We start from the raw sequence: 16,421 nt of genomic DNA, 5'->3' as shown, positions 1-16,421 counted from the left end.
CTTTGACTGGATCCCGATTTAGTGAAGTACATATACATTGGAATCAGCCATAGCACATTTAGCTTACAGAATGAACAGATACATTTACAATACATACAAAACAATACACAGCACATGCCATGTAGACACTCAGTGAATCTCTTTGATGTTTATTTAACATTAGGTCCAAACGAGATTCATTACAATGGCTATCTACTTGCTTAAATATGCATCATAGGGTGATTTACTTAATATCTCTGTTTTAGTACATCGGCTCTGTAAGTGTATTTCGCATTATTTCACCTGTTTTTAGTGATTGAGAATATTGCGTTTGACTATGTTCACATTTGGCACATTTTCAAATATGAAGCAAATATAAATTTAATAATAATTAACCCCAAAACTTTATGGTATTGTTTGTCAACTCTGTTACGGACCAATTGGGCAATCTGCAGAAATAATAAATCATAACCAGAAAAATCATTCTTATTAATTTGGGAAACACTTTATTTTAAAACACTTGAAACAGGCATAATATGTCACTTGTGTATACCTTAAAATGGAATAAAAAATAATAATCCACTGTCCGCTTGGAGCAAGTATTTTTAATTTAAAAATGTATTATAAATGCATTTAAAAAATAAACGGAGTTAAACCTTTAAGTAATAAAATTGTAAAGTAACAGAATTGACAGAAATATCCGGTACTCTGTCAATTCTGTTACACTATTGTCAGCATTATTGCTCTACCTCGGTAACATAGTTTGACAGTAACAGAATTGACAATTTTTGCCAAAAACATAAATGCTAAGAGCACACAACACTAATTAAAACAGGATTAAAAGACCTTTAAATAACCCAGTGTTTGATCAGTAATAAATTCTGTTTTCCTTTGGATATTGTGATAACAGAGTTGACGTTCTGCAAAATAACTCCTCAAAATAATGTCCTGTAACTCACACATTTCTGAGGGATAATTCCACCAATTTAAAGGGAAAATATGGTTGATGCAAGATATATGGACACACATTTTTATTTTAAAATATACTTTAAATAGTTTAATGTTGTAGAATTAAGCAAGTGACTGTTCAGGGCTTTTATAAATAGAATAAATAAAATGTTGCCAATTGAAAAGTACTATAAAATATTTTCGTTGCACATCAATACATGATGGAAGAAATCACTGGCTAATTCAGACAAGTAGAAATCACGATTTTCAGCTATTTAAGATTTCAGTTATTTCAATTAATGGGACTATAACGTCTTGTAATGCGTTAAAATGAGTTAGAATAATAAAAAAATTGAACCGTGTGGAAAAAAGCCTAAAAAATAATGACTTTGTAGCTGCGGTTATAGGATCACCCATATACAAGAGCACATCTGTGACAACCTGTGGCTGCAAGATATTTAGATCGGCATTCTTTGGTCATGTGACGCTGGGCAAACATACAGGTTATGATTTTGATTGACAGGATAATGTTGCGGCCCTTAGCATTCTTCAGCTCCATAGGAACTCTTTCTCTTTGTTGTCGTTAAGCAGCTCTTCAGGTAAATCTTGATTCCCAGCTTTGAGAATGAAGGAATGATCCGTGAAACCTGGCTCCTTGACACTCAGCAAGCTTCGGCTGACAAGAAAGAGAAGACGTCCAAAGACGAGACACTTCTTTATTTTTCGAAGATGCCAAAACCCACCGACGTGACGCTAACCGTGCCAGAATCCCGACAACAGCGGTACGACATCTCCAGGTTCCTGAAGATCAAGCCACTGGCTTTGGGGGTAAACACGCATCGAGAGAAGTATCCGCGCGTACGAAGAAGCAGGCGCTTCATCTCGTGTTTTTGTCTCACAGATTTTGGAACTACTGCTAGCCTCGTTGGGTCTCTGTCTGACGATCTGGAACGTTTGTTTTTCGCTTCTCTGGTCACCAATCGGCGTAAGTCGAACGTTTCAATACCGTAACAATATTATACGGCGCTTAAATACTGAAATCCGTTCTGTTTCTGTTCTACAGTTCATTTTGACTGGAGCACTAACGGTCTCGGCGGCGAGCACGTGCAAACCATGTCTGGTTAGTGTCAGTTAATAAAAAAAAAGTGTTAAGATTTTACTTCACGTGTTTTATTTTAACCCAAATCTTCTGTACTATAGGTAAAATCCTCCCAAATGCTCAGCTATTTCAATGCGGCAGCAGCTGCTCTGTCTCTCCGCTTTCATTTTTATCACACCTGGGTAAGTGGTTGCTTCGAAACGAACAAATGTACTAAGTACACATATGTCTAGATCCAAAAAATGTTTTGCTTTAGCAGACTTAGATGATAAGGCTAGCATATTGTGACGCAGATAGTCTAACAATGTGATGCAGCCCATCCTCTATACTGTTTAGATCCGGCAACCGGTTTTTGATTCGTATGTTAGTTCATAATCACTATGTGTGTATTTTTTTTTAATCAGGGCGTGACCTGCTTTCTCCTCATGGCGTGCGATATTCTCATCTTCATCTTCTCTGTCACCGTTGCTTTAACCTCCTGTTCCTGTTGCTGCAGGCCGAAGGCAAGCATAAAAAGTTTGAATGAAAAAATCATTTGCGCGTATGTCTAATAAATACGACGTTGGTTCTCTTTCAGCCGAGGCTGGTTGGAATCGGTTATATGAACGCAGATTTGCCCGTCAACCACATTGTGCTCGTGGGCCGGTCGGACCCCGCCGTGTTGGTGCAGTCCGTTAGTCCGGTCATGTACACGCAGCCAGCAGCACGCGGCCCGGTCCCGCCAAGTTACAGTCCAGCGCCAACTGTACCCCCACCAGCCTACGAGCAGGCCTCAGCTGCGCCTCCGCCGGACTACAGTACAGTCCCAAGCGCTCCTCCACCAGCGTATGAGGTAATTATGAGTTATCGTAGGAAATCCATTTATAATGGCTCACGCTAATAATCTCCATCTTCAATCGTAAGTGCTTGCTGACGGCATTTTGTTAATGCAGTACGAGGAATTGCAGATCGGAAGATGAACCGGTTATCCGTTGGTGTTTACGCACTGGATTACGGCAAACGGAAAACCGCAAGATATTCTTACGTGTATGTGTAAATAAGTTATCAATAATTATAATATTGCAATGCAACAAATAAATTATTTTTGAAAAGCAAAACTGTGAATGTGCATGTTTTAAAAGGAAGTGTTTCACGTAAGAATTGCAATAAAACAAGCGATGAAGTCAATTTGGTAACCGTTTCAACCGTTTACCTACTTAATAAACTAAATTAGTTTAGATATAACAAACATGGATGAGAAACATGCACATTTTTTTTGTTGAATGCTAACTTTAACACACGTACATATTAACAATGTAATATTGTTAACAAACCCTCCTGGAAATAAAGTTTTTGGAAATCCTGGAAATTTCACTGGATATATTCAGCCCAGTATTTACAGACTAACATTTAAAATCCCAATGAACACTTTCAGAGAAAACTCGTTTTATCAGGGAAAATAATGTTCGTATCACTCAAACAAATGACAAATAAATTGATTATTTATTCAAATTTAAAATTAACAAGTTTCACTTTTTCCATTTAAGTTTGGCTGCATGCAAATGATAAGTCTCCAGTTCATGACAAAAGTCAAAAATCATTTCAAATAAAGCATGGTTTGTTTAAAATATTTCAGAAGACCTGTTGAAACCTGGTTAGGAGAGAAAACGTTAACGCTTCGTCTCAGCGCTGAAGCAAATGGGTTTAGATAGTAAAAATAATTCTGTTTGCCTGATCAGCAACTCTGTTATTCAGTTAATAAATGCAGCTAATAATATCAGTGAAATAACTAATAAATTAGGTGATTGTCTGATTGCAAAAGAGAGTCGTTCAAAAAAATGCATCCAAGCTTTGTCTCTAAAACCAGTGTTATTTTACAGAGATAACCAATAAAACTATCATGAATGTTTTGAATTTATGTTTTTGTTTTTGCTTCTGTAATTTATTGCTTGCTGTTTTTAAAAATTTTACATAATTTAATTTGCTAGTTCAGTACTTCAAATTAAACTAAATAAAAATAATAAGTTAAACTTTAAATATATACCATTTTATTTCAGGTAGTGTTTATTTTTTTTAAACAACGTGAAGTGTTTTGCTCCTTTTTTAGTTTTTAAATACCAATAACCCTGCTCACAGCTGTAAGTTATTGTGATCTGTGAATGCATTTGTGTAACTCTCTCTTTTTAATAAATAACTACAAAGTTAACCCACAAAAAGGACACAAGGATGAATTTCCCATTCTAAAGATTAACACAGAAAGCGCGTAATCAAAGAAGCGTAAAAGCTTAGCGTACAAACATTAGTGAAAGAGTTAGAGAAGGAATTGAAGGATTTGGTGATAAAAAAAAAAATACAGAACTTTAATCTATACGAGTCTGTTCGTCCTTGCCCTGCCCCTCAGAGGCTTTAGCTTTGTCTCTCGGCGCTCTCCCCATGTTGTAAAACTCCGTGTTGGGTCTCATGTCTGTCAGATGGGCCATGCGGTTGGACAGAGCAAAGAAAGCAGCGATGGCAGCGATGTCCCAAATATCCTCTCGGTCGAAACCATGAGCCTCCAGGGTGCCGAGATGTTCTTCGGTCACCGTCTCACTCCTGCAGACCGTCAGAGCAAAGTCCAGCATGGCTTTCTCACGGCCGCTCAGCTCCGCAACCCTGTAATTAACCGCCACCTGTGCAACAGTAAAACCAATTAGAAGCCCACTCGTATTATTTATGATATTCTTGGAAAACAGACCGAGAGGGCGTTAAACGGTTTTACGGGACGTGTTGTGAAATCTTAAGGTACCTGATCGGCCAGCATGGGTTTTTTGGAATAGATGCGGTGCAATGCACTGTGGGATACCACACAGTACAAGCAGTGATTGTGAGCACTGGTCGCGACGACAATCAGTTCCCGGTCCGCCTTTGTCAGACCACCTGTCAAAAAGTAATAGAAACCTCGGATCACATCCTGATTCCTTGAAGCATTAAAATACCTACATTTAACACTGAATTTAAATTAAAAGCTAAATAAATAAAATAAATATTGTGTGTGTGAACTGTTTATGTATAAATGTTAATATACACATAGTATATATTTCAAAAATATTTACATATGTAAATTTATACCTATATTGTATACCTATAATTTGTTATATAAACCGTTATTAAATATTTAAACAACAGATTTTTCCTAAATGTACTTGAATTTATATACAACTACCAAAATCATGTTTAAATTGCTGATGCATGAACTATAGGACACGACATGGCAGCTTTCCAGAATTATTTCCCAAATTCTGATCATAATTATGCAAGCAAAAATCACATCCATATCTTGCCTCAGTTGCAAACTAATTAAAAACGAATTATAAAGGTTATTAAAAATAAAAGGTCATACCGCTTTCCTTGTTCATGAGGGCATTATAATAAGAGAAGAAAGCCCGAAATTCAGCAGGACGATGGGCGAGAGCCTTGAAGACGTTGGGCAGAAACCCTCCCTGTAGTGACACAGGGACAAAAATGTCTTCATATTTTTTTAGTAAAAAAAATATATATATATATATATATATATATATATAATTCTTTTTAATTACTAGTTAATATTCTTTTATTATCGAGTCATAAGTGGTGAGTAAATTAAGATTTTGTTTTTTTGGGTGAGCTGAGATACCTTCTGTTCAACCTCCTCCATCAGCTCCACAATATCAAAGGGCAGGTTCTTCCTGTTTGGGACTGGATAGCGGCTGATGAGCTCTGAACTGCTGCTGCTGCTGCTGCTGTGTCTTTTGTGAGTATCTGCTGTTTTCACACCAGCTCTGCTTGCTGGGGAAAGCGAGTACTGCAGAGGACAGGGCTTGTTAAATATTGTTACTTGCAGTATATAATTTCCTAATATAAAAACAAGCCACTTTTCAAGTTTAAATATCGAAACCCCTAAATATATGTATGATTATAATGCAGTGACCTTAAGCATTTACAGGAAGGTACAGTGCAGGTGTGTTTTATTTGCATGACATTAGATTTACTGCTGCTTTAAAACAATATATGCATAATTCACAGTTCAGAATACTAGTTGTTTTAAAAACCTTACCAAAAACCCAACATTTAAGCGGCGCGTAAGCTTCAAAACGCCTCGTAACGACATTGTTAAACTTTATCCTGTAATGTCGCTGTATGTTTATATCGCCAGCAGAGTCATGTGCTCTAAAGGGCAGCCAATCAGAGAGTCGTATTCTGACACGCCTCATGAACATTCGACCAATGAAACCATCCTATGGCGTTACATTGTACTTCCTGTTTACAGCGCTGCAGGAAATGAAGCAAAGGATAATAAGAGAGTTTAGAGTCAAAATAAAAGCGTGCTTACGCTTGTGAAAGAGCGTGGAAAAGAGAGCACGATTTTTTTAATGTACTAAACTGTATGAAACGGCATAATATATTGATATTTTGTACTTTGGTTAATATTTGTGAATACAAATTAAGAATATATTACTATAATAATAATAATAATATCCGTAGTAATAACAGGCAAAGTCCTCAAACGATTGCTCGAGAACTTTTATTTTGAAATTCTCGACATCTATACTCGCGCTTATCCGGAACTGAATATACATTTTTTAGTCGCTTTTTTCTGATACAGTCTTATCCATTTTATGTTAGAGTTTCTTGGGTTTGTTTTCGCATTGTGATAAACACATAATAATTTCACTATGGGCGGGTACGGGGTGATGGCCGATGAGGAGTCTTTGGATTATTCAGTACATGAAGCCTGGAACGAGGCCACTAATGTTTACCTGCTGGTTATTTTGGTCAGCTTCGCCCTGCTTATGTACGCCAGAAAGTAAGCGTCCATTTAACAAACACACTCATTCATGGACCACGGTTAAACGTTCAAACACGATCAGAGTATCGTGTAATCCCGTTGATCGCAGTCGATTGTAATATATGTTGCACAAAACGTCTATGACAATAAATCTCTTGTAATGGCAAACCACGAATGTTGTGTTTTCCAGAAATAAGAGGAAGATCATGCGTATATTTACACTGCCACCGACAGCGGGCAGCTCTTCGGAGCCCAACTTTTACGACAGTCTGCAGAAGGTCCGGCTGAGACAACAGCTGGAAATGTATTCACTCGGTGGGTTCAGCTCATTTTCTGTTTATATGTATCTTATAGCTCTTCTGTTGTTATATGCATTAGGTTCTGTTATTTAGTTGTTAATGTAATTTGAACGTCCTATTTATATATATATAAAATAATAAAAAATAATAAAATATATATATATATATATATATATATATATATATAAGTATTTTTATTTGACGTGTAATTTATTGCTGAATTTTCAGTATCATTACTTCATTCTTCTAAAATCATTCTAATATGCTTATTTGCTACTCAATAAACGTTTATTACAGTATTGTGGGTAAATGCAATTAAAAGAAAGAAGGACACGTTTTTGTAAACAAGGACACAATAAATTGATCAACCATGACAGTAACTTTATAATGTTTAAAAAAAAATCTGGTTTTAAAATTGTATAAAACAAAAAGAAACCACATACAGCGGTTTGAGGCAAGTACAATAAAAAAAATTATTGAGCAAGGACATGTGACTGTAAAGACATTTTTATAATGTTTCAAAAAACAAATGAGTGCCTATTAATAATAAAATGCGTTTAATTCATTAGTCAAAGAATCTTGCAAAGGATATGTCACAGTTTCCACAAAATATTACGCGGCAAAAACTTCATTTAACATTTATGTAACAAGAACCGCGTGATAATATCTCTAATTAATAACTAAAAAGCAAATCAGCATATTAGAATATTAGATTTCTGAAGGATCACGTGACCCCGAAGACCGCAGTAATGTTATAAATTCAGCTGTGCATCACGGGAATGAACTACATATGAAAATGTGTTGCAATATGAAGTTCTGTTATTGTGTATGCAGCTTTGGTGAGCATTTTAAAAAAACCATGTTAAAATTCAGATTATGTCAAACTCATTTTGCACATTTTATCACATCAATATCACGGCATGATAACTGTCTAAATGGTACTTTTGTAAGATTGTGATCAAGATCTTTGGCCTCCTTGTTCGTCCCAGCTCGTAAATACGACCAGCAGCACCAGCAGTGTCAGTCAGACAGTGTGCAGCTGTCGATGGAGTGATCCGACCAGAGGGGGCGCTCTTCACCCACCAATATACCGCAGACGGGAATAAAGGCTGTGCAGGCCGAATCTGATTTACAGCTCACACAGACTTGTGATCCAGGGGACTGGATTGCCGAAGAATAAACTGTTGAATGTTATTTTGTTTTTTTATTTGAGGAGCCTTTTTCTTTTCATCCTCCGTACCTCTCAATCAACTGAAGGGTGTTTGTTTTATGACCTGATATTTTGATCTGATGAAACGGACCGCTCTCTGGTGTGGGAAGTGAAATTTGTTGTGTAATATCTCAGCGTTTGGACAAGCGCGTTGCTTTGTACGCGTCGTCCGCGCGTGTTAAACATTTTACCTCTCCTCAAAAAATGTTACATAATGCTATTTAAGGTTTTTTTTCCAAAAGCAAAGATGCGGGAAGACACTGTACGCTGATTGTGTTGTGCTTTCTAGGTACCTTTTCTCCAATGTGTGTCGTATTGCCCTCCGGTGCTGGATTGTTTTAGTGCATGTCAGTTGTTTTAGGCTGACGTATGAACCTGCTTAAAATAAAGATTTTCATATAAAAAAAAAAACATAGTCTTAATTTTTTGGAAGTGGCTGCGTTCGGTACCTGGCAAGACAAGCATCACTATTGCTGTTTCTCATATTCGGTATCCATAGAAAGCCGTGGTTGTACGAAAGCGTGTCTTTCACCATGTATTATATACATGAATGACTATAGTAAATATGATGTTTTAGTAATGATTTTCAAATACCTTTAGTGTGAAGGTGGTCTGTCATGCAACATTTAATTTTATGCATCACAATTTCCAAACGCCGCATTGCACTGGAAGTAGTGATGACGTGCAATAAAATGGGACAAACCTACCCAAGATGTACGTTTAAGGAAGGATCTGAGTCGCATTTATAAGTCAGAGCATCGTGGAGCACGGAGGTGGGGAACATCGTGTAATTTGGGATATTAAGTAACCACCTAGCAACCGCCCAGAACACATTAGCAAACATCAAATGCTGTGCCCTTGCGTCATGCCGGCGACTCTTGCACGGGCAAGCGCCGCTCGCTTTCTTCAAGCGTTTAAAATCTCGTTTTTTTTTTTTTCTTGTTTCAAAAACACTGGGCGAACAAAGTGCAATAAACGCGTCCAAGTGATACAGAAGCGAGAAATGAAAAACATGGAGTGTCAAACAAAAAGTTAAAAGGCGTGAGAGAGAATCACGATCTTGGCCGGTCTCTCTTTTGTTTTAGCAGCTTTGTTCTAATCGTTTATATATATTTTTTTGTCTTTTAATGCCACTCTTCCATCATTTCTTAGCTTCTGATCCGCTGTGGTATCGTTTCCCCAGATGAATCACAGAAAGCTAAAGAAATGATGCCTCGCCTCGCCTTAGTCATCTGCCTCCCCCTCCCTCTGCTTCCTCTTGTGCTTTCCCTCAGGTCTCTATGGAAATAAGATGAACAAACTCTTTTCTTTATCATTTTTCAACCTCCAATAATTCTAATTTTATTCTACAGTATATCTGCCTTTGCCTTTTATCTTAAACCCTGAGAGTCTCATTGCTCCGTGCGAACACAAAAAGAGAATTTTTGAAGAATATTCATGCAGCTTTTTCCTTATCCGCCAAGCATCAAAAAGCATCACAACAGCAGCCCATATGAGTCAAGCCAAGCTTGTGTGTGAAAAAGAAAATCTGAGGAAATACAAACCTGTATTTTTAATAGGTTGTAATGGTATTTTATGTGTATAATGGGTTTAATGCGTTATTATATTTCCATATTTGAGTTCGATCATTTATTACACACTATGAACACGACTCATCCACTTAAGGCACAATGGACCATATTTTTCATATTTATAATCAGGGCTTAACATTAACACCCACCGAGCCCGCAAAATGCGAGTGTGTTGCAGCTGTGGCGGGCAACACTGTCACTTTAATTTTATATACAGTAATAAAATGGGCATTAATGCTTGTCTGAGAGGGAGACAAGGGTCAAGTGAAAACCTCATTAAAACATCTCTGCACCGAAATTTAGATAAGAGTGGTTCTGGTTTTATTACATTCGGTGCAAGTAAATTAATAAGATCACGCAGCTTGTCAATGTGAGGGGATCTCGTGCAGAAATCAAAACAAATGAACGCAACTGCGCTCAGAAGAATCATTAAGATGGAAGTTGTTTTTTTATGTGTGTGACATACAGCGTAGTATGTTAAGCAACATGACACGACCGAGAGAGGAAAGTTCCCTGAAAACCACGAATGCAAATTTGACATGATATGCAAGAGTTAAAACGAGTAGGTAATATACATTTCAGCTAAATGTCTGAATTTATTGAAAGGATGTATTGCTCCATTTGGTTACTGAAAATAGTTCCAAACAAACATCACAGCTGAACAGTCGACACGTTTCTGAAGTTTGAACCATTTGGGTCAATGATTCAGTGGTCCATTCAGGCACTTGCTTCATTCTTGAATGAATCAGTCGTCCGAACGAATCGTTTGAAGGCTTCAATGACTCAATGATTGGTAACCTTATTATATTAAGTTAAATTATTAATAAAATGTAAGAATTTGTCGTGAAAGATCATGTATGCGTTTAATATAGTTCAAAGGTCAAAGGTCAAAATGACTTGGAAATATTTGTATGCAGTATAAAGTTATATAAAATGTATTTTCCCAACAAGAAAACTGTGGCCAGTAAAAATGCTAAGTGGCTAGCAAATTTGGAAAACCACTAGCCACAGTGAGCAGTGAGCTGAAAAAGTTAATGTCAAGCCCTGGTTATAATGCATTGTAAGTCTTATATCTTGCCATGTTACGGATGTTATTTTATGTAAAGCACTTAATGTAAAAATAAAAACATTAAAAAATGTTTCAAGCATATAATACTATTCGATGCTATTCAAGCAGCCGTAAGATCAGATATCAGATCTCAGAATGTGTAATATAACACATTTGTCTTGATCTAATATGGAATAAAGTGACACCATTGATGTTTGGTCGCTTACGTCCAAAAGCTCCTTATTTAATTCGAGCAGAAGCATATGCGTCATGTGGACTGCTTCTGAAGAAGTTTTTTCAGACATATAAACATTTAAAAGAGATTTTTCAAATTCCTCTTTTCGTGTCCCATATGGGTTTGGCATGACACCAGGGTGAGTAAATAATGGCAGAGTTTTCATTTTTGGGTGAACTGTTGCTTTAACACTTAAACAACACGTTATCCCTCCTTCTGTCTCTCTCCTCCCTTTTTTTAGTTCTCATCTCGTCTGTTGTTTAACAAACACACGGACAACTGAATTCCAGGTATTAACGCATGACGTGCATCAACACAAATCTTAACCGTTCGTTCTGCATCCATTTGCAAGCTCAAACCAGAAAAAATAATCAATAAACCAAAGGAAAAATAAACCTGGAAGGCTGAGGAGCAACGTTCATGGCCGCTGGATTTCAACACGTTCATCAGCGTACGGTTGATGTTTACAGTCTGGGTGTCGTCCTCTGCTCTGTCTCAATCCACTGTGCTGTTCTGAGACCTGTGGCTGCTTGAAGCCCAGACAGATGTAAACATGGCCTGACCGCATGCACTGGCCCCAGGCCAGCAGCTGGCAATAACAGCCAGGAATGTCAGTGCCACGGCCCCCGCTCCCACTCTTCTGGGTTTTTACACCCAGTTACACTGGCCCACTGCCACAAGGCCCACAAACCGGTCAATGTTAAACAGAATCACTTTATTTAAAGGCATGACACAAGAAGGTCGTGATCTGCTTATACAACATGCTTATGAATAGTACAAACGTTTATAAATGCTGTGAGTCAGCAATATCCGAGTCTAAATAACCGTTTATGAAACCGTAGCACTCAGAGTGTGAATGCATTATGCCTCTTTCTCTTTAGAGTAACATCTAGAGCTGTTACTTGGTGCAGACGTTGAGATTATTATTTAATGTAGCTGTCCCCTCTGCTTTTTATAAAGTTCAAAAAGCTTTAGACTTTCTCCAGTCTTGGAGGTCATTTATTGTGTTACGTCTACATTTATATTGCACAGTTTGATCAGATACTTTATCAGTGAATGATTTTAAAGCATGAATTGTGGCATTGTTTTTTATTCGACGGTTCAATCAAAAAGAAATTACGTTTTAGCCACAACAGTTCTGCTCAGCCAATGAAAATAGTTCCCAAACAAACAAACAAACCCACAGCATAACTGCATCTCAGAGCAACGCACGGTAGCGGCATTCAGGAATGACTCCATTTACTGAATGATTCGATGACTCACTAAAAGACTGTCATCTGTTTCATTCATGAATGAATTAGTATTCTTTAATGAATTGGTTGGGTGAATGATTTAGTGATTCACTCATCTTTTAGCTGTTTCTTTCAGGAATTAATTAGCATTTAAAAAAAAAAATGAGTAAATGATTCAGTGACTCATAAAGTCTGCTGTTTAGTTCACTAACTAATAATTTAAAGTGAATTGCTGAGTGAACGATTCAGTGACTTGCTCATAAGAACCGTCAGCAGTTTAGTTCATGAATTAATCTGCATTTTTAAATAAACTGTTGGTTGAATGACTCAGTAACTCACTCATAAAGACTTATAGTTGTTCCATCCAGGAATAAATCCCCTTTAAAAAAATGGCTGAGGGAATGATTCAGTGACTCACTTATAAGCTGTTTCATTCAGGAATGAAGTGGCATTTTTGAACAAATTGGATAAATGAATGATTCAATGCCTCACTCATAGAAGGACAAAATAGAATTTTGTTTTAATTTTTTTTTAAAAATATGGAATATAAAGAATTTAGTGAGGGTGAAATTTTTTCCACATGTTTGTTTTCAAGTTCGTCAGTCAAAATTTCAGCTTTAATCAGCAAAAAGCTGCTAGATTTAAAGAGATTTAAAAAAAAAAAATCATGACAGTCTAATCCTAAACCTAATCCTCTGTTAGGTGTAAGCAGATTGATTTCATTCATCGTTTAATGATTGGACTGTGAAAAGTGATTTCTACATGACAGGTGGTTGGAAGGTATAAAAATAAGTATCAGCCAGTATTTTGTTCTGCGGAGTAACAGTAATGGATTGTACCTGCACGCTCTCATGAATAGTAGTGCGAATGAAAACGAAAACTTGTGGTATAGATACTCAAAAATGGACGCAATGGGTAGGATTAGGATTGTGGAGTAGATGCATATAATATGTACGAGTAAACTGCATATCATATGCATGCCAAACTCATGCGTGTCATATACTCCAAAGTCTATTTTTTCATATCAGAACCACAAGATTTCGTTTTTATTTGTCCCATTTTCATGAAACTGGGCTGATTGTACACAGTAACCAAGATTTATTTAAATTTGGTTGACTTTAAAGGGACTTTACGCATTTCTGATGCCCATACAGAAATTAGAGACTCATTAGGATACGTCTGTGTTTGAATTATACACCGGGACAAATATGGGTCACAATGAAATATCCAACACTGCACCGAAACCTGAGCTTCTCTCTCCCTCCCCGTTTCATTTCTCCACATTGCTTTCTTCTTTCAAAGGCATCCGCGTCGCACAGAAGCGCAAGTCTGTGTGTGTTTCCATGCTGCGTGTCTCTGGATCCAAGCGCAGATGAGACATGACAAGCTCCTTCATCCTCCCCTCCGCTCTAGCGTTGTGGGGCCAAGCGCTTTGCCTTTCTCATCTTCATTCCACCATTCTTTTCTCTTTTTTTCACACTTTTTCTTTATGTCACAGGTGGAAACAAGACACGACTGGGAATGAAAGAGAACAGGCGCTAATTAGGGAAGGGGGACTGGGACAAAGAGACTGGAATAATAAGACGTTTAAAACAGGGAACTCTAATCTGGGAGGATTGGAAACGAGGCTGACTGGTGGTCGCTTTCTTTTCCTTCTCGCAGAGCAGAAGGATCAAAAGAGGAACACAGCTCTTTTCAACTGTCTTGTTTCCATGTTTTTCTTTTGTCAAACACCGAGACCCTTTAAACCAACAGAGTTGAACAAAACGAAAGCTGTAGTCTCGTGCGTGTCCTTGTGGTATCCATGAGGGTTTCAGCATCAGGTTCGTCAGATAATGAGAGTCTACGAGGGCCGTTTTGGAGCCGGTTCCTCTCCAGGGTCTTTGCTACATTCTGTCTGTTTCTTCTGAAAAGAAGTGATTGAGAAAGCGTCTCTGGCTCTCCCCATCTCTCTGAGGTCAACTGCTCTTCACACCAAAGTCCCACAAAGCCTCCTAAAGCTCAGAGCTATTAGTCATGTGTGTGGTTTCAGGTCTGTCTTAAGAAGAGCCCCTCGGGGGCTTCTGCGCCGAGGCAGACGGCTCCGGTCACTGGCAGAGAACAGTTCAGGTATGACCCAGGTTTCTGTCTGACCACCAGCCTCAGTGGAGCCAAGAACTGAACAACAAACACAAGAGACCCAGGCTGAACCTTCTCTCTGGCCCCCACTCAGACTGTATCCACGGGGCCCGTCATCACACGTATGGACCGCTGTATGGATGCGAGCCATGGCTCCGCCGCAGGCTCCATTTCACCTCACGCTTTCTGCAATAAACAACAAGAGGAGAATTGTAAAGCCACAGTTACTTATGGCAGGCCAAGAAGACAGCTCAGTCAATATTTGCCTCAGTTGTGAGGTGGACACAAGAAGGGCAAACTTAGGATGGGTTGATCTGAAGAAAAGTCACACGTTTATCACCCAAGAGACCATCGTTTTTCTATTCATCAATTACCAAATAAATTGATAATTCATTAATAATATGTTATTAATTATTCTGTTAATGCAATTAAATGGTGTAATGAGTTCTGGTTTTGCTCATGTCATACACAATACACACACACATATACTGATATACACACATATACACTCACACTGATTATTTTCTCAAATGATTAATTTAAATGTAAGTACGTAGTAGTTACAGCAACCTAATATAAAATGGGACCAAAAAGCTTACCAATTGATGTATGTTTGTAAGGACATTTGGCTGAGATACAATTATCTGAAAAAAATCTGGAATCTGAGGGTGCAAAAAGTTTTGAGAAAAACAAATGAAGTTTCATGCAATGCATATTACTAATCCAAAAATACATTTTGATATATTTATGGTAGGAAATTTACAATACTGGCAAATGCAATGAATTGTTAGCTATTGCCACAAATATACCCATGCTACTTATTGTGGTCCAGGGTCACATATGCATGGCAGTTTTTAAACAATGCTTTACCCTAAAACCTAAATTCAACAAATTCTTATAATCTGCTCTATTGCTTCTCGCTTCTGACTATTTTCTCTCTGTTTTTCTTTTCTTCCCATCTAACCATAGTTTTCATGGTTTGAACTCTCCTGTAGTTTCAGAAGTGTGGTGTGTACCGTATTGACACAGACAGACTGCCTCTTGTCTATTTGTTGTTAGTGGTTTCTGTGCTTACTCTCCTAACCTCAAGTATTTCTTTGGACAGTGCTATAAACCTTTCTCAGCTGCAGTCATATCAGGAAGAGCGAAAGACTTTTCTGTTTCTGTGGGCACTGCTGCAGTCGATGAGAGACGGGTGGTCGTGTGGTCATATGGCGGTCAGCACCCAAAATCAAGCTTCTGGGAGTTCTAGAGGTGCACCGGTCCAGGGAAACTACAGCTGGTTGACATTTTTAAGCTTGTTGGAAATTTCCCATCAGTGGCGACTAGCGCTTTGTAGATTGGTTTTGTGGTTCTGCTGTTGGTTAAAGAAGGTAAAGTCTATCTCACATATACACTACACTAAATGGCCCAACATACACAAGTGAAGGTGAGGCCAATGTTGTGGCACTAAAGTTTGACACCTTTCAAAGTAGGTTCTCAATCTGCATTTTTGTACATAAACACAAAGCATGCCCAGGCTTCTTACACCATCTCCTAATTACTCTGCATCTTGGGTCACAAGACAGTCGCTATGTGACTTACCTCACCTCCTCAATAAAAGTAGGAATCCCAGAGCATGATGTAAAAGGCAACCTACAATTACTTAAAGGGTTAAACCACCCCAAAATGAAAATTTTGTCATTAATCACTTAAACCCCCATGCTGTTCCAAACCCATAAAAACTTTGTTTTTCTTTGGAAAACAATTTAAGACATTTTAGATGAAAACCGAGAGCCTTGTGACTGTCTCATTGACTGAAATAATGAACACTGTCAAGGTCCAGAAAAGTATTGAAGACGTTGTCTGAAAGCTACATCTGTCATCGGTGGTTCAGTTTGAATGTTATGTAGCGACAAG

The 16,421-nt window shown here is 37.9% G+C and overlaps 3 protein-coding genes across 3 annotated transcripts; 2 read left to right on the top strand and 1 right to left on the bottom strand.

Annotated features, from left to right (window-relative positions):
- Positions 1-1,477: 1,477 nt before the first annotated feature.
- LOC122357184 lies at positions 1,478-3,132 on the top strand. Its single transcript, XM_043256463.1, has 7 exons — positions 1,478-1,755; positions 1,829-1,912; positions 1,991-2,047; positions 2,128-2,208; positions 2,431-2,529; positions 2,604-2,858; positions 2,959-3,132. Exons 1-7 carry the CDS (start codon positions 1,561-1,563, stop codon positions 2,983-2,985), a joined length of 798 nt encoding a protein of 265 aa, XP_043112398.1. The 5' UTR covers positions 1,478-1,560; the 3' UTR covers positions 2,986-3,132.
- Positions 3,133-3,530: 398 nt separating this feature from the next.
- Positions 3,531-6,193, bottom strand: si:ch211-175m2.5 (uncharacterized protein LOC568697 homolog). The gene is made up of 5 exons (XM_043256464.1): positions 6,078-6,193; positions 5,658-5,825; positions 5,385-5,484; positions 4,791-4,921; positions 3,531-4,674 (listed from the first exon to the last, which is right to left on the bottom strand). Exons 1-5 carry the CDS (start codon positions 6,129-6,131, stop codon positions 4,366-4,368), a joined length of 762 nt encoding a protein of 253 aa, XP_043112399.1. The 5' UTR covers positions 6,132-6,193; the 3' UTR covers positions 3,531-4,365.
- Positions 6,194-6,581: 388 nt separating this feature from the next.
- smim19 (small integral membrane protein 19) lies at positions 6,582-8,729 on the top strand. Its single transcript, XM_043256597.1, has 3 exons — positions 6,582-6,827; positions 7,000-7,124; positions 8,098-8,729. Exons 1-3 carry the CDS (start codon positions 6,697-6,699, stop codon positions 8,160-8,162), a joined length of 321 nt encoding a protein of 106 aa, XP_043112532.1. The 5' UTR covers positions 6,582-6,696; the 3' UTR covers positions 8,163-8,729.
- Positions 8,730-16,421: the final 7,692 nt, after the last annotated feature.

The sequence above is a fragment of the Puntigrus tetrazona genome, chromosome 14, assembly GCF_018831695.1.
Source record: "Puntigrus tetrazona isolate hp1 chromosome 14, ASM1883169v1, whole genome shotgun sequence".
NCBI classification, from domain to species: Eukaryota; Metazoa; Chordata; class Actinopteri; order Cypriniformes; family Cyprinidae; genus Puntigrus; species Puntigrus tetrazona.
Note: the sequence above shows the minus strand (reverse complement) of the source record. Positions and strands in the feature narration are given on the sequence as shown.